We start from the raw sequence: 23,846 nt of genomic DNA, 5'->3' as shown, positions 1-23,846 counted from the left end.
TTCCACCCATTGTCAGTTTGTTAGCTTATCGCCTATCTTCTGTTTCCTATTGAAATAACAAAGAAATAGCTTTGCTGGAATAATAACGCCCTGCCTGTGATAACCCTGGTGCATCTACAGCACTGTGATGTGACAGCATGTACAAAGAACGTAGCCGTGCTGAAAGTAAGAAGTGACCAAGATTATCAGTACTGATATTTTTAGCATGTTACAACCCAACATGGCAATGTAATTAATAAAGCAGCTTTAGCTGTAATAGGTTAGCTATAATCACACAAGTGTATTTAAGGAATCCTAAGGTCTGCGTTAATGGGACACAACCTGAAATCTACCTGGTGTAAAGAACCCAGAATTTCAGACACTGCAGCTGCCTACATCATCTGGCAACTTTTGAGGGGATAAACTTGTATTTTCCGATAGGTATTTTCTCTCTGTACTGGTAGATAGGTTAGAATCATAGAATAGTTTGGGTTGAAAGGAACCTTCATGGCTCATCTAGTCCAACCCCCCTGCAATGAGCAGGGACATCTTCAACTAGATCAGGTTGCCCAGAACCACATCCAGCGTGGTCTTGAATGTCTCCAGGGATGGTGCATCCACCACCTCTCTGGCCAACCTGTGCCAGTATTTTACCAGCCTCACTGTAAAACATTTCTCCTTCACATCCAGCCTGAATCTCCCCTCTTTTAGTTTAAAACCATCACCCCTCATCCTAGTGCAACAGGCCCTGCTAAAGAGTCTCTCCCCACTTTTCCTACAGGCCCCGTTTAAGAAGTGAAACATCACAATAAGGTCTCCCTGGAGCCTTCTCCATGCTGAACAACCCCAACTCTCTCAGTCTTTCCTCATAGGAGAGGTGCTCCATACCTCTGATCATCTTTGTGACCCTTCTCTGGACCCTCTCCAACAGGTCTGTATCTTTCCTGTACTGACTCCAGAGCTGGACACAGTACTGCAGGTGGGGTGTCACCAGAGCACAGTAGTGGGGCAGAATCACCTCCTTGGACAGATTACTGCCCCTTATGTCAAGACGTCTTCAAGCTCAAACAGCCCCATGCTCCCAGTTCCCCCAAAATGTGTGACAGAGAAGGCAGAGGGACTCATCTCAGTCTGTTTCTTGGGAAAAGGGTAGGACCGTTCTTGGCACTTGGATTAACCCAAGTGCAACTCACCCTGCAGCATGCCAGGCACAGTGAAGGGGCCCTGGGCAGCGCGAAAGAGTAGGGACTGCTTCTGTGCGGTCCTCTGGCAAGTGGCAGAGCCCAGGTAAGGACTTCCACTGTCCTATGCCTATTCCTGCCATTTCTCCCCTCCTCTTGAAACTCAGGAAGCAGCGAAGACAATGTAAACACTTTCCTTTTGTGCACAAGCACGTCCTGTTTACGTGGCTGTGGGTGCAGGAGGAGCAGCTGGAGCTCACCCCACCATGCTTCTTGTACTGCCAGTGGCTACGGAGCTGGCTTGCTCCCACCACATCGTCCTCACCACCACTCGTGCAGGGGATGTAACTAGGGCATGTCGCACCCCAGCTATTTCTAGTACACGTAGGAGGCCTCCTAGGAAAGAAACCTCAAGTCTCTCCTTCAGAACAAGCCTCTCCAGCGGGAAGATGCAGAAATGAGGAGCTACATGTTTTTTTTTTAACCTTAGCCACAAAGTGTTAAACGTATCCTGTAGTCTTTAATTATATGTTCACACCCTATTTCTCAAAAGATATCACAGCACTGCCATACACATGTATCAGCTTCTGCAACTGTTTTTTTCACTGTGTCTGACAGAGAAACATAAAATGCTGAACTACTTTACATGGAAAACACACTGTGAACGTCTTCTGTTTAATCTACAAATGAAGTAATAAACTGTGATGGAAGATGGAAGCTATCTGAGTCTGCATCAGTGCTAATTGCTCCATTGCTTGCCTGCATGCTGAAAAAGAAACTGCAGAACATACCAACGAAGGAACATTCCCACAAACACTTCCTGCAGAGTTTGCGCAACCTCGTTACTTGTAAATAGGTCCAACATCCGTCATGTTCACTACTGTGTGAAGAACTATATCTCAAATATATGACTTCTCATATTCGCAGTGGTACTATTATGTCATTATACTTCACAGCAACTTCATATAATGTATTGACATCTTTACCATATATATACACATAAAAAACCCTGAAACACAAGACAATACAATGAATGTGCATTGTCCCATGTACAAAGGTCTACAGGTCAAGCATGGGAAAGCACTTTCTGTCTGTATGAATAAGATCCACAGGTGTGGATACAGACATGCCAGAATACGTACCTTCTGCTGCTGTAGTAAGAGAGCTAATAAGAACACTATTTCTAGCACAAGCAGAACGGCCTGGCACTTACAGTTGAAATGCACAGATGCAATGACAGTACAGGGCATTTTTTCAAGGCTATCACAGACATAGGATACCTTCTCCATTGCCTTCTTTTTTGGTACCTGTTCGAAGTGCCAGAAAGCTGGCTACCCTTTAGACTAAAATCACTAAAATTGTGCCAGTGCAAGTTACTAGACCTCACTGAAACCAGTAACACATAGAGTGAACCTTTATTTCTGCAAACTACTTTCTAATTGCCAAGAAGCATTTGCTCTTCTGAATTTTCAGCTCTTTAGGGGTGACGTTTTCAGCTCCCAAATTCCAAGACTTTCTCTCTTTTCTATCAGAGCATGGCTCTCTACCCTCAGGACCTCTGAATGACCACAGTGGTCATTAAGACCCTTGCTGTGCAACACAGAACATCCCTAAATTCAGCCAGGATTTCTTCTGAGGGTGATCAGTTCTGCAGTGTCATCCATGGGAATGATAACCAAGAGAGATGATACTGCCAATCGTTTCAGCTTCTCACCAAACTACTGACCCATGGCACACAGCAGACAAATCGACATCAGCCCGGGACTTCCTCAGACCCAGCAAAGGCGGCTGCAACCAGTTATTGTCAAAGACTTAAAAAGAAAAATTGAGAATCTCTTTTAAATTAATGTAGAAATTCCACTTTTGTGAACTCTTTTTCTGTCACCCACATTACTATGTGCACTGCTTTACTTGATACAGTTCACAGATGTAACCAGATTACCTAGAATCACGACTGTGAACTAAGAATTTCAAGAACACTCTCTGACTTAAGGTTTTCTATTTTGAAGCTACAACTCATGAAGCTTCTTTATTCTCTCTGTGTTAAATTCTGTTTCCAGTTTCAGATTCATAATACAATGATGAATACAGAAAATCCACCATTCTGCAAGAATTCAGTGTACATGAACTCTTGTTCAACTACAGACCTGTCACAGTGGATCAGCTGGAAAACATGACTTTGCATCTACCCCTGACATGTTTCTCTTCTGGAAGTTTAGAAATAACTTCTCCCAGTTACATTTTGCCCTATCAGCGTTAATACATTTTAAGGGAGCACTAAGATCGTACTTGACCCCCACATGGCGAAGCACTTATGCCTCCAAACTTACACATTTTAGGCTGCTCAGCCTTTCATTTTAAGAGCAATGTAGTCAATAGGAGTTTCTTGTAGACAAGATTCATCTCAGATGATTACAGATGTGTACACCTCAGCTTGTCACCCTATTTTACATCTTCCTAGCCTACCTCAGGCAACTGATTTTACATGAGACAGATTATCAGCTCATGATGCTCTTTTCCCCTCCACCAGATACAATGGTCTGAAGCAAACAGTTCATACTGAGGTATTTAACTTCTAGCCACCTGTGTCGGGGCAGATGAATCTTTCCCCAGTGACACTTTCTATTTTCATGTTTTTCACAGAGTAGCAGACTGGTCAGATATATCTAGGGTACACACTGAAAATGACAGATATTTTCAGACAGCCGGCTCATATCAGGCTGTCTCATAACTTCTCCCGCTTTCTAAAAATAAAGCTAACACAAAGTATTTCTTCCCTTTGACATGAAACTCAAGACTATTTATATTTCCCTGTGCCTTTGGGAAATGCCTCCAACTCTTTATTTTTCATTTTCTCTCAGAATGCTCTTTTGTGGCATGTGCCTTATTCTTTCAAATAAATCCATCTTCTATTAATTTTTTTTTTTAAATCAAAAGTGGAAAAGGATGAGTAAATATTCAGATGTTTACTGAGGGTAATTGCTATCATATCGGTTATGCTCGGTCTTAATTATTACATAGCCTTACAGATGGACTTTTTCACCTCCTATTTCTCCATAGCCTCAGCAGCAGCACCTTCACACAGCACCAACCTGAGCTTCCAATTTCCCACTGACATTCCCTAAGGGATGGGATTTGCCCTGTCCTCAACTGGCCAACAGCTGAGCTGGCTACAACTCTTGCTTGCATTAGAAGCATCCTGCCTCCTCCCAGTGCTCAGGGTGGAAAGGTGCTTGGGTACACATGCCTCATCTGTCCCATCTTAGCTGTTGTCCTGCCCCCTCTCTTGTAATCTCCCACTGGAAGTTCCTTCCTGACCTACTGTCTGCACTACATTGCAGGCATTGTCACTGCCACAAGAGCCTCCCTTCCTTGTCTTTACTACATACATTTGCACATTCGTGCACACATCTAACATCAGGCCTGACTCCTCACTCATCTGTCCCTTCCCACTTTCAAAATCCATGGTCACCAGTCTGTACTCCTCTAAAACTAGCATCAAATCTACCATCTTTCTGCAAGGTCATCTGCAAACACTGGAAAGAAAAAAACCTGAATAAATGGATCCGCAAACAAAATCCGAAAGAACTACTAATAGCGTTGAAGGGACCTGCTGAAAGCAATTTGTTACCCCTGCTGTCACTGCTGAACACTTCACTGCTTTTCATAAACACACTGAGCTCCACCTTGTGTCACTGGTTTCTTTGTTACTCTCACTGGCCAGAAATCTCATTCTTATTTCCAGCATATTATGATTTAATGTAAACATTCTTCATTTTTCTCCCTAACTTCACTAACTTCTCCCCAGTTCAGGGGTGAAGGAGAATTTTTATCTTATTGCTTCTCCATTAACCCAATACATCCCCAATATGTGTACTGCATTCATCAATAAGGTGACCTCTGATTTGTACATAAGGGTGAGATGTCTAGGTCACAGATGATCTCCTCGGTTGCCTGCCCATACAGTGACTAATACAATGGCACCAGGTTTCTAAAGGCTGGAGGTCCTATTTGCTTAGCTTTCTCATAGCCCATCCCTTGATATGGTAATTCTGGTGCCCTTCTCCATTCTCTTTTCTCTCCTAAATCTGAGTGTGCTCAGTTCTGCCTGTCCTATGTGTTGATATTATGCCTCTGTAAATGGCTGAGGGTCAGATGTCCATGCTGAAGTGGACACGTCTGCTGGCACATTTTCAGTCTATCAGCGCCAGCCTGTTGGCCATCAGGGTGTCATAAAGCTGACAATGACCATGTCTGAATCCAGCTCTTCATGATGATCTAAGGAAAAGATCAAGGCAGCTGTGGGATCTCAAAGGCTCAAGGGTTCAACAGCATCATTCTAATTTAATATTCACAAGGTCCTGAAAGAGAATCCAAAGCCATTTGTGCTGCCAACTCCTTAGCATGCTTATGAGCTTCAGCAGGTATTTATTCAAGTAATAATGTATAATGCTTAAGTTAAATTTAATAGGTATTTACTCACTCTGAAGAAATAGGACTAGTTGTATTAAAAATGAAAGCACGACTTTATTTACTCTTCTTTAAAGTAATAAATAATGCAGTACTAAAAACTGATCCTAATACACTCTAATATATTCTACCCAAATCTATTTTTAACTGATCACACAGGCAGCAGACAGACTACACAGAAATGACTGAAATACTACTGCTGTAGTATTTTAGGAGCGCCCATAAAGTGACTGTTTTGAACAGCCATTCAATTTTACCTTTCAGCAGGTCTGAGCTACAGCAATCATCTGTGTTTTTCATGTCCTACTTTCAGGTCATTTTCACTCTCTTCTTGAATTTTAGAAACTGCCAGAATTGACACATGCAGAAGAACTGAGAGCACAAAGGACTGAAAGGCCAAGCTTGTATTACCTGTGAAAGTGCCCATATATCTGTTGTAGAGGTACTATGCCTCCAAATCTGTATTTTCTTAGGTGTCCTCACTTAGCATTGTTTTTTCTTTTAACATGCCCTGCTTTGTATTTTCCTCTTACACATCATGCATGCCCAAATTGAACAAGATGAGGGTGCCACTACACGTCCAAAACCTGCTGCTCCAGTTCAGACTCCCTTCCAAGGAAGAGGTGGTCCACTGACAGCCAGAACTTAAACACAGAAAGGTACCAAATTTATGCTCATCAAGGTTACTCATCCGACATCACAGTGTCAGTTGTATAAAACTCACTGTGCTTATAACTTCTCTGAGGAAATCTCAATGTTCCTGACTATTGACTGCTGTTTCCTGAATTTTCTTATCTGAATGTTCCCACATAGAGAGACATACATACCACTGTGAGCCACTGCAGATAATATTGCACCAAAAATGAAGTCCGTTGAAGTTAATAAATCTCTGCCTCAAGCCAAAAGTCACAACAGGTACAAGAAACAAGCAAATAAATAAATAGATGTTTCCACTGTGGTGACATGGGCAGCATCCTGCACACTCAAAGGCAAAGACTGGCATTTCTGGTGGGCAACATATCATAGAATCATAGAATGATAGAATCGTTAGGGTTGGAAAGGACCTTAAGATCATCAAGTTCCAACCCCCCTGCCATGGGCAGGGACACCTCACACTAAACCATGTCACCCAAAGCCCTGTCCAACCTGGCCTTGAACACTGCCAGGGATGGAGCATTCACAACTTCCCTGGGCAACCCATTCCAGTGCCTCACCACCCTTACAGTAAAGACTTTCTTCCTTATATCCAATCTAAACTTCCCCTGTTTAAGTTTGAGCCTGTTACCCCTTGTTCTGTCACTACAGTCCTTGATTAAGAGTCCCTCCCCATCATCCTTGTAGGCCCCCTTCAGATACTGGAAGGCTGCTATGAGGTCTCCATGCAGCCTTCTCTTCTCCAGGCTGAACAGCCCCATCACACACTGAGATAAAAATATGATATTCCTTTAATTCAAGGGAATATAGTTGGAGAAACTAGAGATGTCCAGATGCAATTATTTCAAAGAACAGAATTCCAGACAAGTACACCTGGAGCTCTGTACTACACTATGTTAAAATTTTATGATGGAAAAACCCAGACTCACATGAGCTCTGTGTATATGCTAAGCACAATGAAGCCAACTCAGTCTTCCCGAAATGCCTACAAAATAAGCTGACCTCAGGAAAACATTCCTATGTTTAAATAATAAATATATGTCCCAAAAGACTTCTACTCAACTTGTCAAAGTATGGTTTGTTGAATAACTGAAAGCAAGAGCACAGTAAGAAGTTATCACATCAAACATAAATACGATTCTTTTTTTTAATTTCAATGATATGAATGGTAAAGTTGCCTATATGAAGAAAGAGAAATATATCTCGATTTTTGTTATGCAAAACAAGTGTTTGCCTTTGCTTACTTCTCGTTATGTGATACTGCCATCTAGCAGGCTACCAGAGGAACTCATGTTTCAGTCTTTCTCTAAAGGGGCAGCAGTGTGTGAGGGGAGAATTTCCAAAAAAGCTACCCTAAACAGACTTCTTCCCATTTGTTCCCACTGGCTTCTTGTATATGAGCATATGATCTAAAACTCCGTATGCAAGCGTGCCAGAAGTCTTCCTCATCTACACAGAAGCAACGTGCTATCTTGAGACCAAAAAATGTTACTAGAAGTAAAATAAAGGTTTGGTTAAGGTTTGCATGTGAATTCCTTTACATTTCCCAGGGTAACCTTTCGTTTTGTCATCTTTGCTGCCTTGCAGTTAACAAAAACAAAGTTTTGCCATGTGTTTTGTAACTTCAGTTGCTTCAAGGCAATTCAAAGGGTATTTCCTTGATACTGCTTAAGAAGTGTTGTAGGCTTCAAGGCTGCCTTCTTGAGCCTGCAAACTGTTAATTCTGAAAGTTACAGCTACTTACATGTAACTCAATTCAGTAGTTATCTTTTCTGAAGACACTGAATGAGACTTGTGATTCTTGGGCGTCCAGCATGAAAGAGGCAGCAAGCAATTTAAATTTGATATTCAAAATTCCTTTTCTAGAGAAATGGCTCTTCATGATCAAGGACTGTTTAGGTTCATTTTTCCAGCCTGATGCAGGTACAAGGCGAGATATCCAGTCCTGCATCCCAGATGCCAAGGCTTGCTGGTACCTCTGTGTGGAGCAGCCTGGTACCATACGTGCCCTCACTAGATGCCCAACACTGTTATGCCCAGGGCTCACTCTCTGCAAGCAGTCCTGCAATAATGTGGCTGAGAAAGGAACCTGTTCCTCCATCTCCATTTTTATTTTTAACTTTTTCATGTTGGAATCATGCTGCTAGAACAGATTTTATATAGAAGTATTTAACTTGGGACATTATGGAATTTTTAGACCAAAACTTTCAGTCAAAAAAAAAAAAAACCCAAACAAAAATTGGTTAGATAGTTATCATTCACAACAGAAGTGGTTTTCCACCTGTTCCCCTATTCCCTTACTAATGGCAATCAAAGCTTATCAAATCATTAACAAGAATTTTGCACAGGTTCTTATTTGTAACTTTGTTGTATACTGGCACTAAAGATGTAAATAGCATTAGTTCCTCCTTCCCACCTTCCTTCTCAAAAGCTTGCTTTTAACCAACAAAAAGGCCGTTTCCTACTACTAGATTGTCCAAATCATTTTCTCTGTATATTGCTACTGTTCTCTCCAATTACAATTCAGCAGGTTTCCACAAGGAAGAGGGAACGTGGAGACAGAAAAAGTCTTGTCAGCAGTGTGGAGGACAACCCTCTACCCTGCCAGAAGGCTCCCTGGGGCTAGGTGGGTAGGCTGAGAGGAAGCCCTGTTTGGGACGCTGTTTGCAAGAAGGAGCAACTGGCGCTTCTACCGCATACAGAAGGAGAAATCAGCTTGAGTAGGTGCCACATGACATTGCAGTCTAAGGAGAATCTGCCTCCTTTGGGAGTGGTGGCTGCCTCTGTGGGCACCTTGGCAAGGAGAGGTGCTCTGTTGCTGCATGTCTGGCTCCCCTCCCTCCCGAGGGAGCTGTCACACTCAGCATCTCACATCCCCATTAAACATTTGGTAGGTTTGTATTTTATATTCTGTTAACTACTTTTTGGATTCCAGAGCAAATATTTTAATTGTCCTTTTGTTTGTGGCACTCAAATGTAACATAACTATTTTTATTTTCCCTTCATTGTATTTTTGCAGATTTCAACAAAACTGAAGGCTACTGAAGGACTTCATAATTAATATCTGTGCAATTGCCACCTAATTTAGTGCTAATGCTGATGCATAACTTAACAGCTGTGCTAGATAATCACAAGCCTTAGCATGAGACAGCCTGTTGATCTTCTATTTCTTTTCAGACAGTGCCTATGAGTATTCATTTTTTCTACTGGATCTGCCTTTTCATTTTTCCCTCTTGGTTAAAGGTCATATAACCAGTAGGATAATGTTGTCAATAAATAACACCTTCAAGCAAAGTTACTACCAGTCACCCAGGTACCGGTTCAGAAGCATGCAGATTTGTCTGTAGGTCCTGTATTGCGACTGCCAAGCTTGTCAAAATGTCCTGGATAACCCAGACATCCAAGGTTATCTTAGGACAATCTTAATCATCAGTAGACATATGTTTAAGCAACTGAACCAACTCCTGTGTGACTTTCTGAGCTCTAGACTTCATCTGACTGTGCTGATGACCTTCACAGTCTACAACAGGCACTTAAATTTCTAGCTTGCATACAGACATCCATACTCAGACACAAACATTTTGGTGGCCTAATTTTCGGCAGGTGTTGGCACTATTCAAAATTGAAATTCAGTCCCAGAATTCAGAAAAACACCTCTCATCTAATGTTATGATAGAATATCCCATGCACTGATCCTCTGTTAAACTATCTTTGGAGTGCAGGGTAGAGGAAATCACAGCTCTCTGCATCTTCAATTAATGTGAACATCGTCAGCTCCAAGTGGGTTCTATATAATATTTCCCCAAGTTTCTAATCCTGTATTTACTTATAAAGAAAATATAAAATAAAGAGAAACAATCTTCCAGAATAATTTTCCTTAAGATCTATGACTTTGATTTCATCCTGAAATTGCAGCAGTGCACAGCCTAAAGAAAATCAATAAATATTGCTCTGCTCCTCTACAACTATCTGAAAGGAGGTTGTAGTGAGGTGGGGGTCAGTGTCTTTTACCAAGTAACAAGCAATAGGATTAGAGTAGCTTGAGGCCTCAAGTTGTGCCAGGGAAGGTTTAGACTGGGTATCATCAGGAAAAAAATTTTCACCTAAAAGATTGTCAAGCATTGGCATAGGCTGCCCAGGGAAGAGATGGAGTCACCATCCCTGGAGGTATTTAAAAGACATGGAGATGTGGCACTTAGGGACGTGGTTTAGTGGTGCACTGGGCAGTGCTGGGTTAACAGTTGGACTCCATAACCTTAAGGGTCTTCTCCAACCTAAAGAATTCTGTGATTCTACCTACGAGTGAAGCTGAGCCGGTAACAGCTTCCTTGCTTGCTCAAGTACTGCCAGACCACTAGCTGCAAGAATAATAATTAAAAGCCTTGATAAAGATCTCTGAAGCAAGTATTGACAGGCAATGACTGTATTAATATTTTAAGTAAGATGTTCTACACACCTTTGCCCACATATGTGCACTAGAGGGAGCCAGGACCAAACTGTCCACAGGCATGCTCTGACATTGCTTCCACCATTGATTGTTTCACATTACTTGGAACTTTGCTGGTTCCATCCTCCAAAAAAATGGTGTCAGCATCCCCAAACAACAACTGAACTTAAGTTCATTAGGGATCTAACCCTGAAGCGAGGTTAAGCAGCTATGGCATCCATCCCTATTCTGTTGGGAATACCTGGAGCAGTTGTGAAGGGGGGAAGAGGAAAACTGGGAAGGATCTCTTGCCTCTGACTGGTCATGCTCCCAGACTCACCACGTACCTTTGGAAGACCACCTGCCTTTCACTGGAAAACTTAAGCTTCAACTCCCCTCCTCCATCCTCTCCCATCACAGCCTGGCAGCTAGAGGAAGAGGGGATACCCTCTCACAAGACAACAGCTCTTGTATCAACCAAGTCAGTCTTTAATAAGCATTCGGAAAACAGGGTTTGCTAAAGCACTTTTGCTCCATCTTGTTTGCACTGCACTGAGCCAAAGTGATTCTCCTCCCCTCTGATATACACCGCAAGAAAATTACTTTAGTTTTAAAACCTAACTTCTGTAAGGCAAGAAAAGCAACAGATTTCCAATTTTCCATATATTCTTAACTGGTGTCACTCTGCACAAATGTACTGTGATATAGCCTTTAACCCTACACAATCCTCTCATGTACTTTGAACACACAACACATACAGTTGATGGGCAAGTGTGACTGGCTGTGCGTGTGTGTCAATGCAGGCACATTCTGAGCTGTTACTCACGTTATTTTTAGAAAGAAAGGACATACAGAAGACATGAGACATCCTTCACCTTTTTTCAAGATATAAACTGACAGCACACACTAAATAATTTACTGGACCCAACAGGGTTGTTAGTTTTTTTTTAGCCATCAGCCGAGACTCTATAACTTTTGGGATGCTGACTTCTCCTTCTGCTGGTGCTTCAAGGGCACCAGCATCATCACACTCAACCCAAGAAGTCCAGCAATCTTTCCTCAGGCCAGAGCACCAGGCCAAGTGATATTGAGCTAAATTATTAAGCCCTGCTACAAGTTTATTTTCATGCCTGCACTGTGAGAAGAAGCCGCAGGAGCTGAAATGGGATGGGCTGAAGGCTGCAGGTTGATTAACAACACTGGGAAGAGGAAACCATATCCCACAGATATGTAAAGCAGTGTGGCACAGGACAAGAAAGGACATTTCATTTAGATGGGAATAAAAAAGTCTTTCTGAAATACAAAGGAGAGTTTAAATCCATACAAAAGGACACAAACAAAGAACGTTATGACCATGAATAAAGTCTTAACTCATGTTAACTATCTGTTCCTTCTGTGTTTCTTGGGCTAAAGAAATACTGATAGGTAGGACCACAAAATTATGGGGCTTTTTCCAGCATTGTAGCTTTGCCTCCAACTTTTAAGAGGCTGTAAATAGCAATCTTGGACATTTGTCCCTTACAAAGAAGAAGTGACTACTACCACTTTCACTACTTCCAAATAAACAGTTTTATAGTAACTTCTAAAGATTTGCAATGACTTAACACAACGACAGGAGTGAGAAGAAAAAGACAGGAATGGCACACACTACAGAAGCCAATGAGAAAAGCTGCCAGGGTGGGACTCATCTCCTCCTCATGCAGTGGTGCAGAGCTTTGCTACCTAGATACGCTCTTTCCACAGGCAAGAGAAAGAGACAGAACCTTCCAGGGCAATTCATCCTGCCCTAACATGGACTTCGTGAAAAGCAGATGAACAGAATGCCGAACTTGTAAACAAATGGAAACCCATATCCATGTTAAATTATCCTTTAATTTCAACATGGAGCTATGTGTATACACACACAGAGATGCATGCGACTAAATAAATACAGACAGACACTTTCCACAACTCCTGTTACATTTAAAATGCTCTAATCCTCCAATGCAAACAAAATCTGCAGTGGGAAAGGAGGAGTTTAGCCTGCTATCCTGCTAGATGAGAAAGCGCATTAAAACACACCTACGTCTCCCCAGTGGCACTAGTTACTCGTGTGAAAGTATTCCTATTAACTAAAGAAAACAAAGACTGATTAGTGGTCCTTTTGTAGGTGTGTGGGTATTTATTCTACTCCAGCCACAACCAGCCCCTCTGGCGCTCAGAGGTACAGGTGGTAGAGCTGCCCTGGCTGCATTCCCATGCTGGAGAGAGACCCCAGGTGACCCCCTCCCCTTTTCTCATAGTCCCTTGGCATCTTCAAGCCCCTTGGGGAACACAAAACTGCACTGATACCACCAAACAATTTGCTGCTGCAGACACTGCTGTGGGAAGGACAGTGAAACACATTTGCCTGCTGCACTCCCCTCCTCGTCCCAAGCAGGTTTTCACTAAAACAAGCAAGCTCGCAGCAAACAACGCACAAAATGACAACCCTCTTGATGAAAATGCTAGCAGCACAAACACCACAATGCTGGCAAACAACCCTTTAAAAAAAATACAGAAAAGGGACTGGTTTGTGTTTCTTTAAGGAAGTAGGGTGTATTTCAGAGGTAGTATATTTTTCCAAATTATTATAAACTCTTGCAGTAACTTCTATTTTCCTATGGGATACTTACATAGTTTTGGGACCAGCAGTAAAAAAAAAAAATCTACTGGTATAATATTATTAAGCAAAACATTTTCATTGATTTCTTTGTAATATCTTGGCAGGTGGAGGAGAATAAATCAAGGGGCGAGCATTTCTACCAAGTCTGCACTAGCTTGTTGGTCTGGGCAGGAGCAACACGTGGGAAGAAGATGGGAACATAGCCCTTTACTTTCCCTCGACAAGCAAATCTGCTTGCTTCCTCCTCAGTCTGACCTCTAAAAACCTGAGGGAAAACAGTTCTCAGGTGGAAGTGCCTGAGCATGGTGGCAAAGTAACAGAAACGCCAGAGTGACCCAACTGTTGTGCAAACCCCTCTCCTACCAGATGCTGGGCACATTGGGGTGGGAATCTCAACAACCCCAATGGAGGAGTCAAATCTACACACTCTGAGCTGCAAACAGATACTCTTCTCTGGGAATCAGGTCCTATAGGAGGGAGGAGAAAACCCTACCAGAATGAAGACTGCCATTAACATAACAAAACACGTAAGAAAAGGAGAAGGTATGGTCTTCCCCAGCCTGCCTCTGTCAATAACTCTAGGTGTTCTTTGTAAGAGCATCCTTCCTCAGGGAAATATAACTCTCATGTTAAGATACACATACAAACATAAAACAGACATAACTATCTTGAGTGCTGTTTTGATCACTAGCATTTACCATTTTGATCATTGATTTACAAAAAATCATTCAGTCTTGTTTCTATTTTTGTTTTCATCTTCCTTGTCCTGCCTGTGATTTTAGACAGCTTCCATGCTTGCAAGTTAGTCACTTCCACACACCACATGGAGAAGGCTACATTAAGACACCTGAACATTATAAACCTGTGATGATCTTCCTTTTGAACTTAGGAGTTAATAACAGACTTCTGAAAGTAGTCCAGTACTATGGTGATTCTAACTCCAGCTGGGTTAATTACACAATAATTAGGTACAAACATCGCAACACAAAACACAGCTACATCATTATTTGCAACAAATGTTAACTCTAAGTAAGTGCAACCTGTCCCACAAACACTTGCTATAAACGACTTAAAAATAAAAAGTAAAATTTGATGGGGTAAACACAGAAAGAAAAAAAAAATTCTCTGGGAGAATTTTTTTTGTTAAAAAAAAAATTAAAATAAAAATCTCAGCACTCATTTAGAGTTCGGGATCTTGTGAAAGAAAGCTTTAAAAGGAGCAAACCTGATTTGCTGTGGCTGTTGCGGCGAAGGGAACACTTGTTGCAGGAGTTGTTGCTGCAGAGACAGTGGCGGCCGTAGCGTTGTGCATCATGGGTACTTTCAGGAGGGGAACCATGGAAGCAATGAACAGGAGGGTGCAGCATTATGGTAAGAGAAGTGGTATTTTTGGCATGGTGAATATCAAGAGCGGCAAGCCATCGTCATGGGTTAAACCGGCAGATGGCATGCAATCACAGTGCAAAGCGAGAAAGCGTGGCGGAGAAATAAAAAAAAAAAGGGAAAATAGCTTATTACAAGTACAATTAAAGGAAGGCTGTCAACACAATCGGCGATTCCCAGAAAAAAAAAGAGCAAGGACCACTGAAACAGCGGGTGTTATCTCTAAGAAGGTTACTTGTGCAAATGAGGTCTCCACCAAAATAGCCTGTTACCTAAGAACTGTTACATGGGCAATTTGTTTTCTCCCGGTATCAGTATAAAGCACTCCGTAATACAATTCTAAACAAATCCCATATTGGTTTGCACTGGGAAGAAAATTGATAAATATTTATCTTAATTTTTAAGCACAATTGAAAAATGAATCCATGTATCTTCATTTTCATTCACTGTCTTCCTTTATAATCCAATTTACGTGTTTTTTTCTATTACCGCTGCAAAACTGTTTGTCTTTATCAAAGTTAAATTACCATCTGCTTTGAGGCAAAAACTGGGAGAAGGATAATAATAATTTTCCGGATTTAAATACTACTTTGTTCGATCTAGAAAAGCAAGGTCAGTTTGGTGAAAGTCGCTGCTTTTGCTCATTTTAAGAATGAATTTGTGGAAGAATTACTAACTTGATATTTTAAAGGCTTGTTACTTCAACTGCTTATCTGTCCCACAAAAAATATAAATCATTGGGATAGAGCTACAGAGGAAAGATTAGCTTTCAATCTTACAGGCTACTGCACTGGACATCCATTTTTTATGCCCCAAATGTTAATTCCAAGCTGTAAATATATTTCAAGGAGTGAGATTCAGATCATGGGTTTCAACAGAACCTCTGTGGATCAAAGTAGACATTTCTGGGAAACGCTGATAAAACTTTCTAACACACAGCAAAAAGGAGAAATAGGCACACCACTATGAAACTTTTAAACACTGATGAAATTTGCTGGCTTTTTCCAGTATTTTATGATTTTATAGTACTAGACAATATAAAATATAAATAAAAGTTTGAAAACTGAAAAGCAGACTGGAATTCATGGTATTATGCTTTTGCAGTGTAGTTGTTATAGCAGGTGATACCACAGCTAAACTGCAGCTTTCATCTACAAAGCTAGACACTCTGCAAAGTCAACCAAAAAGACAAGCGAACCTTTAATTCTAGTCAGTGGCTAATCCTTGCCTAGAAGTTTTGGAACAAGTGAATATACATCATATACAGTATAAAAAGAGATCAATAAAGAAATTGGGAACCTACCAATACTGGTAGCGGGTGTCATGCACAAAACTGACCCTGCGTGTCATGCAATGATAGGTGAAAAAAGTGGATAAAGGGAAGAAACAGGTTAGCCGTTTAGAGTTAACATTCAAAGTGAGATTCAAGCATAACCACAGAGAAGTAAGTTAGTTAAATGAAACTGTAAGGTCATTCATAGTTTTGCTTTAACACAAAAAAGGTCATTATGTTCTTACTAAACTCCTGGGTATACTGTGTGCCTTTTGGCATGTTTCTGTGTATATACAAGATACTTCACTAACTTTTCCATTTAGTGCTTTTATCCTTTCACTTAGTACTTTTGCAGCAACAGTTTTTTTGTTTACAGAAACATCATTGGTTGAATATCACATTATTTGGGAATTTTAGAACTGATTGCATAATTCAAATGGCGCAACTGTTGCGCAGATCAACCGTTTGATGTACACCAGAGAAAGGTGTTAAAATGGAATTAGCTGATACTGTTCTGACGGGGCTTTGCTGAGTTCTCATCTAATGTTAATACACTCTTTCTTAACACAACGCCGGAGGTGAAGAGGTGCTCCTGAGAAAAGAAAACACTACTTGACAATTACCCAAGCTGAACACCTCAAAGTGTGTAACATTACAGCAAAACGCTCGCAGTGCACCTAAGAGATGCTCTGGAAGGACTGCTGGCCTGCCATGCAGTTCAGGTTTGATGCCTAATCTACCTTTAACCTTTCTAGGAAGACCAAATGAGAAAACGCAGCATATTTTAAAGGCAGGCAGATAACGAGACTAGTCCCAAGTACTTGCCTATTTGATACAAAGTCAAATACACTTCCTATATTCTGGTGAGGCACTGGAACAGGTTGCCCAAGAAGCTGTGGCTGCTCCAGCTCTGGAAGTGTTGGATGGGGCTTTCAGCAACCTGGTCTAGGGGAAAGTGTCCCTGCCATGGCACGGGGGTTGGAACTAGATGATCTTTAAGGTCCTCTCCAATCCAAACCATTCTGTGATTCTACAATTCCTGCTTCATTACTACCACAGACCCTTATCGGGCCGTAGCAGTAGCAGTGCAACTATGAATGACCTTACCCAAGAACAGTCCCCAGAGAATACACAGCGTTCCTCTTCTAGAGGCTATAGAAATACTAACAAACAGCAATGGGAAGAGAGAAAAGATCTGCTGTTTTCAAGATCATTCACCAAACAATAAGGAAAAGGTGACAAAGCAATCAAACTGATGTAAAACAAACAAAGTGCAGAACTTTGGAGGTAAGCCATGCTAAGTCAAGCCTCACACTTTTTATTAGAAGAGCAAGTGGTTAAGAAAGCAGAGAAGTTATATAAAACAATTAAGTTTTATATATATTCCAGCAGCAAAACTTTTTTAAAATTTAACAACACACACACACACAAGGAACACATCTGAAAATTGTACCAGTTCAGAAAATATCACATAATAATTTAAAATCCAACAGATAACATCATGCATTGCTCCACAGACCTAGGTGGCATGACAGCCCGTACACTCACCAAATCCAACCTGCCCAGGAAATGTGGGACTATCAGACGTAACACCTTTACAAAAAGCTCATGACACCCGCTCACACAGAGGGGGTTCCCCTTTCCTAACCTCCTCCCATACCCCACTCCTCTCTCTAACATCCTTTATAGGTCCTATGGCATTGCAAAGGGCCAGGAGGCTCAGCCCTTTGAGAAAGGTTTTCTACTCTGGGCTTGGGCTCCATCTGCTACGTTAGCTCTCTGTATCTTCTTTCTTCATGCACTTGTGTTGGGGCCTGCAAACAACACGGCCCTTAAGGTTTTGTTCCAAGATCCACCCTTCCTACCATCAGAAATTTGTAATATAAAACTATAATTACAACCATTGATTGGTTGGAAAGAGTAATTGACAATAAAAAGCACAAAGAATGAGCTACTTAAGGAAGCATGAGCACTCCAAAAGTCTGGAAAATATCCAAATGCTATTTCACTTAAAAAGGTTTACTGTATTTTCCATAGTTAATTTTAAAACCTTGGTAATTGTACATAATAGCGATAAGCTCTGAAAGGGAGTGAGTGCTTAAGAGAAGGAATAATTCATATCATACTGCAAATTCTTAGGGTTACAAAGTAAAATAAATTTGAGGAAATCTCTGTATGTTTGTAAGCACAGGGCAGTCTTCCATTCATGTCCAGATAGGCAGTCTCACAATTAATTCCTTTTTTTCAAACACTCCCATAAATGTCAGTATGTTTTCTGCCTCAGATATTCTGGTGCACCAAAGTGCTAAAAATATGGCATGCTATAACTTACTATTATAAATACAGGGGCAGGCTCCAAGGTTGTTACTCAGGCCTTACAGAAAAATTCCATGAAGTCAAAGCCATCTGTGTTTGTTTTTATCTTTAAAAACATATGGAAATGCTGATAGATCGGGAAATCATCATGTGCTGCATTTCATTCCTTGTTTAACCGACATTATTTCTATAAACTAAAATAACATCGCTGAAATGTCAAGTGCATTTGCAAACACATAGTTTTAAATGATTCTGGAAGTTCACACTTGATAACATTCTGATACTAAAATATGCAATTTGTTAATTACAAATGAAAGCATAGAATTCATCAGGCAGGATATTTCGGAAGTTTGGAGTTGGGGTGACTGGCAGAATTTAGAGGATTACGCTGTCACTGTTTACATGAGCACGTAGCACATTCTTTCTCTCACCATGTTAAAGAGAAGCCCTGCCACCAGCCACCATGCAGTTCAAGCCACTTCTGAATGCTCTGATTTTTACATAGTTCTGAGCACTGAAATGCAGATTATGTCCACTTCTCTCCAGATCACCCCTATGAAGAACTGTGACCCCAGCTATTAGGCACAAATGCTAGGAAAAGTGCTGGTGGCATTCCAAAATGAAAACCATGAAAATGCATCTGATGCCTCAAAGCCCTTCAGTGCAGCTGCGAGGAGCAACGTGCTTTGTCAGTGCTTCCACACAGGTACAGACTGGAAGGTTATGGGTGGTGCTCCTCTTCTTGCAGATGGGGTAACCCCCACAGCTGCAGAACAGCACCCAAGGGAGCAGGAGGATACGCCTCAGCCATGGGACATTTCCCATGACATTTCCCATGGCATCCCTGAAACATGATGCTTTTCCCAGTGTTTTTGTTAATGGAATTTGGCACTCTCATCTCCTAGGAGAGCGCTTGCAGGTAAAAGTCAGAATACAGCCAATTTCAGGTGGGAAAAAAAGGGGCAACTCTGGACAATGATGAACGAGGCTATAAATGTGAAAAGTAGCCTATTGTCATGTTGAAATTGCTGCTTGAATTCTCGGACTTTGCAGGAGGAATTAAACCAATGTGTAAATACCTGTGCAGACTTCACCTCAAGTAGGACAGGGAGCATAATAAAACCTTGTGTTAAGTGCAAATGCCTGGCATGGAGGCTACCTGAGGAACACAAAATTGGTTCGATGTGGGTACAACATACCTGTCGGGATAAATGCATGTTGCTGCAACTGAGCATTGGCAAGAGCCTGTTGATAGTGCAAGACACTGGGATTGAAAACGGCACTGGCACCATTGCTTTTTTCAAGTGCTTGTCTCTTTGGTAAAGGGTGAAGAACACCAGGAGGAAAGGCCTGTAAATAAGGAATTTAGTTAAAATGGCATCGTTCTTAAGGTGGTGTCCGTAACACGTACATAAATACAAAAACTTATTATTTTTTAAAGCAGCTAAAGATGCCTTGCCATGCATATTAACTCCAAGCACAGCAATGTAAAATGAGTGAAATTTTGTTATTGATAGCAAAAGCATGGTACTATTAACCTAAAACTGTAGCAGCACAACTACTGAAAAGAAAGGCCTTTAAAGCAACAAAAATGGCATTGCCTTTAAAAAGGCTTTCAAATATTACAGGGAGAAAAAACCACTTGTGTTTCATTGCCAAGTATTTTTGCTTTTTAAAATTTAAATATCGCTTCCTATTATTATACAGATTAATGGATTACGTTAAGCGTTTTCAATTACAGAAGCAGTTTTATCTCAATTCGACTTTTCATGAGAGGATATTTAAAAAAATGAAACTGTGTTAGGAACCAAACGAAATTGTCTGCGTTTATTACATATGAGAATGAGATGGATAAATAGAGCTTCTGGTAAATTAACAAGTACGTGAAATCATTTCCAGTTGATGTTCAAAAAGTAAAGCGATACGAATTTCATTAGTTGCTTCTCTGAAAAAAAAAAAAAATGATAAAATAATATAAAAATAAATTAAACAAAAGCTACATGCAAAGCAAAAGGTGAAAGGTCAAAGTACCAGGTCTACAGTTGCTTCGAGAGGTCGCTTCATTGCTTTGGCAGTCGACTGAGTCTTTTAATAACAGGCAGCGAGCACATGATGGCAGTGGGCCAATGGGATTCAAGCGAATTAACATACAGGTAAACAGCAAGCAGAGGTGCATCATGGGAACGGCATTGCATTTGTGGATAGGTGAGAAGGAAAAAAATATTCTGAATGCAATATACAACATACAAAACACTAGGCATGCACAACAACAAAAATGTCTTCTAAAGAAATGAATATTACATTTCGAATTAGTACCGAAGCAAAAATGCATCTACTATACCTTAGTTAAAAGCATATAAGAGAGTAAAATATAGATGTTTGAAATTCAGGAAAGTTGAGTAAAACAGCAGCTTGCAGACACTATTAAGCATCGTATAAACACTTCACAGAGAGGCAGAAAGTTTTAAGGATAAGCTTACAAGAATTCCTGATAAGTTAGTTCAGTCATATTTTAAAGCAGGAAAAATCAATTTGAAAGGCTACATTTTCAAATACAAAGCACTAGTGGAAGTTGTAATGCATTACAAAGGTTATTAATATCAGTGCTTGCAAGGTGAGGGTCTTCTAATTGGAAGAAGTGTAATCATTCAATAGCTTTGGGCTTCAAAATGAAAGAGGTTCTCCATTTTCAATACAAAGCAGAATAAATAGTATCACACTAACTTATCATTAATTCCTTTTTTCCCCCTACAGATGGGTCATTTTTGTAGCTTTTTTTTTTTCCTTGGAACTTACCACATTATATTGAGAGGAAAAAAAGTATTTCAGAATTTTAAACATATTTTTCTAAATTTTGCTACAACTTTCAGGAGCAGGGAGTAAAAATACTGCTTCCAGTTCATAAGCAAGCATTAATGTATGAGTTATGATACTAGTCCAGCATTATTATTTTTTTTCTAATACAGCATTTAGGCATAATACATAAGCATTTACATTTACGTATACTTCCACAGTAAGATCAAACTTATGGCTGATAGGATGGCATTCTGTAAATAATCTTCTCATATGAAATATTACTTTCTAGTTTTATAGTGTAAATAATTCTTACAAACTTTTAGAAAGGAAAGATTTACTTAGAAATCAGAATTTTTATTTCTGTTTTTTAAACACAGGCTGGTATTTAGCTCTTTTCAGGATATGCAGATTATGTCTACCTTGACATCAGTATGTGGAAACAGGGAGCAAAAGTGAAAAAACTCAGAAGAGAGGATAAGGCACAAAATGCCTACAAACAGCTCATGGTCACAGCATTAGCTAGTACAAACTGGGAATTTATTTTGCTCGATAGCCCTCACCTTATCTATTCATTTTTCCTGTCTCTGTGGCACCTACATTCCATAAGGCTTCCCACTGCCCTACCCATCTCTCTTTCAGCACATTTCTGGATTACTTAACCTGGTATACAGGATCTGTTCATCTGCCTGGGTCCAAGACTCGGGCATAAAAATAAACACCTGGTGCGAAGAGGATCTGCAGAGCCTTCTTGTATTTATTCGGGGTGCTGTGCAGCCAACATGTGGGTACCCACCATGGGTACCCCCAGGGAGGACATCACGCCATCAGCAGAGGGCATAGACTCAGATCCACTCTGCATCCACCACAGATGAAAATCTACATGGAGGTGAAGCATTACGACTCAATGCAGCATTGTGCCATGATCAAGTCCACAAATGAAACATCAATAAGTTTCAGTTAATTACCTTTCTTATCCAAATGCAGATCTTACCTGATCTCATTCATTCACTTATTATCTCTGTTTATGATTGCCTTGCTCCCCTTCTTCTCCATGCTCTTCTTAACCTCACCTACTTCAAACCTTTTTGCTGGCTTTCCCCTCACCTTGCACAGCAAGGTCAGTCTCATAGTTTTCCCAAACTGAAGCCTTTAACTTGATAGGTTTCTAAACCTACTTGTCAACCTTGTTTCCATGTAGCCTCCCATTTCTATCTGGCTTTCACACCAACTGTCCATTTTTCTCCCCATCTTTTTTTTTCATTTTGTCCTGATAGCAAAACTTCCTTTATCTCTTTCTGTCCCATCAGGTTATCTCCTTCTCAACATTTGATTTCCTACAACCGAAAAATCAATAGCTGCAGACTGAGAGGAAAAGGCTAAAGAAAGAAAATTAAGATAGTAATACAAATGATCAGACATACTGTGGCACAGTATTTGTCTGCCAAATATGACATTGGTATGGTAGTGTCTCCTGGAATACAAACAAGATCCACACAGCAGAGGCCAGCAGGGATGTGCAAGGAGCTCTTGACTAAACTCAAACACAAGAAGGGGAGCACGTAAGAGGTGAAAGCAGGGACAGTTGGCCTGGCAGGAACAGTGACACACCCTGAGCATGCAGGGATGGGTTAGGAAAGCCAAAGACCACAGAAGTTGGATCTAGCAAGGGATGTGAAGAACAGGAGGAAGGGCTTCTCCAATTGTATCAGCAACAAAAGAAAGACAAGGGAAAATGCGTGCCTGATGCTGAATGGGGCAGGCGACCTGGTGACACAGGACATGGAGAAGGCTGAGGTACTGAGTATCACCTCCACCTCTTTACTGCTAAGACTGGCCTTCAGGCCAGTGGGAGACCAGTGGGAAAGTCTGAAGTGAAAAAGATTTACCCTCAGAGGATAAAGAACATTTAAACAAAATGGATGTACACAAACCCATAACCTGATAGGATGCACTGGTGGGTGCTGAGAGAGCTGGCCAATGTCACTGGAAAGCTACTCTTCATTATCTTTGAAAGGTCTCTATGACTGGGGCAGGGGGTCCTAAACATTTCAAGAAAGTAAATTAAACTCCTGTCTTCAAAAAGGGCAGGAAGGAAGATCTGAGGAATGACAGGTTGGTCAGCCTCATTACAGTCCCTGGAAAAGCAATTGATCAAAGCTAAAAGCGTTCTATGCGTTTGGAGCTTGTTTTCATAGAATCATAGAATCGTTAGGGTTGGAAAGGACCTTAAGATCATCAAGTTCCAACCCCCCTGCCATGGGCAGGGACACCTCACACTAAATCATGTCACCCAAGGCTCTGTCCAACCTGGCCTTGAACACTGCCAGGGATGGAGCCTTCACAGCTTCCCTGGGCAACCCATTCCAGGGCCTCACCACCCTCACAGTAAAGAATTTCTTCCTTACATCCAATCTAAACTTCCCCTGTTTAAGTTTGAACCCATTACCCCTTGTCCTATCACTACAGTCCCTAATGAAGAGTCCCTCCTCAGCATGAAAGCCAAGAAGGTGATGGAAAGGAGTCAGTATAGATTTATGACAGAGAAATTGTATTTAAGCAACCTTAGAGTGGCCATTAGGATCACCTGCCCCTCTACTCTGCTCTTGTGAGACCTCACCTGGAGTATTGTGTGCAGTTCTGGTGTCCACAACATAAAAAGGACATGGAGCTGTTGGAACAAGTCCAGAGGAGGGCTACGAGGATGATCAGGGGACTGGAGCACCT

The 23,846-nt window shown here is 41.1% G+C and overlaps 1 protein-coding gene across 9 annotated transcripts in view; it reads right to left on the bottom strand.

Moving 5' to 3' along the window:
* The window catches only part of MBNL2 (muscleblind like splicing regulator 2), a 110,613-nt gene that overhangs the window by 4,382 nt on the left and 82,385 nt on the right, over positions 1-23,846 (bottom strand). For 4 of the 9 annotated variants that reach the window (XM_062624616.1, XM_062624623.1, XM_062624615.1 and 1 more), the window contains 4 exons: positions 20,358-20,411; positions 19,526-19,676; positions 16,041-16,076; positions 14,580-14,674 (listed from right to left, as the gene is read on the bottom strand). In XM_062624616.1, coding sequence (XP_062480600.1) covers positions 14,580-14,674; positions 16,041-16,076; positions 19,526-19,676; positions 20,358-20,411 — 336 coding nt within the window. The remainder of the gene's footprint in view (positions 1-14,579; positions 14,675-16,040; positions 16,077-19,525; positions 19,677-20,357; positions 20,412-23,846) is intronic. The other 5 variants (XM_062624619.1, XM_062624620.1, XM_062624618.1 and 2 more) reach the window with 5 other exon arrangements.

This window comes from Pezoporus occidentalis, unplaced genomic scaffold (assembly GCF_034315485.1).
Source record: "Pezoporus occidentalis ecotype Australia unplaced genomic scaffold, CSIRO_AGI_Poc_V1 ctg27, whole genome shotgun sequence".
In the NCBI taxonomy this organism is placed as follows: domain Eukaryota; kingdom Metazoa; phylum Chordata; class Aves; order Psittaciformes; family Psittacidae; genus Pezoporus; species Pezoporus occidentalis.
This window is presented reverse-complemented; position numbering and strand designations above follow the sequence as displayed.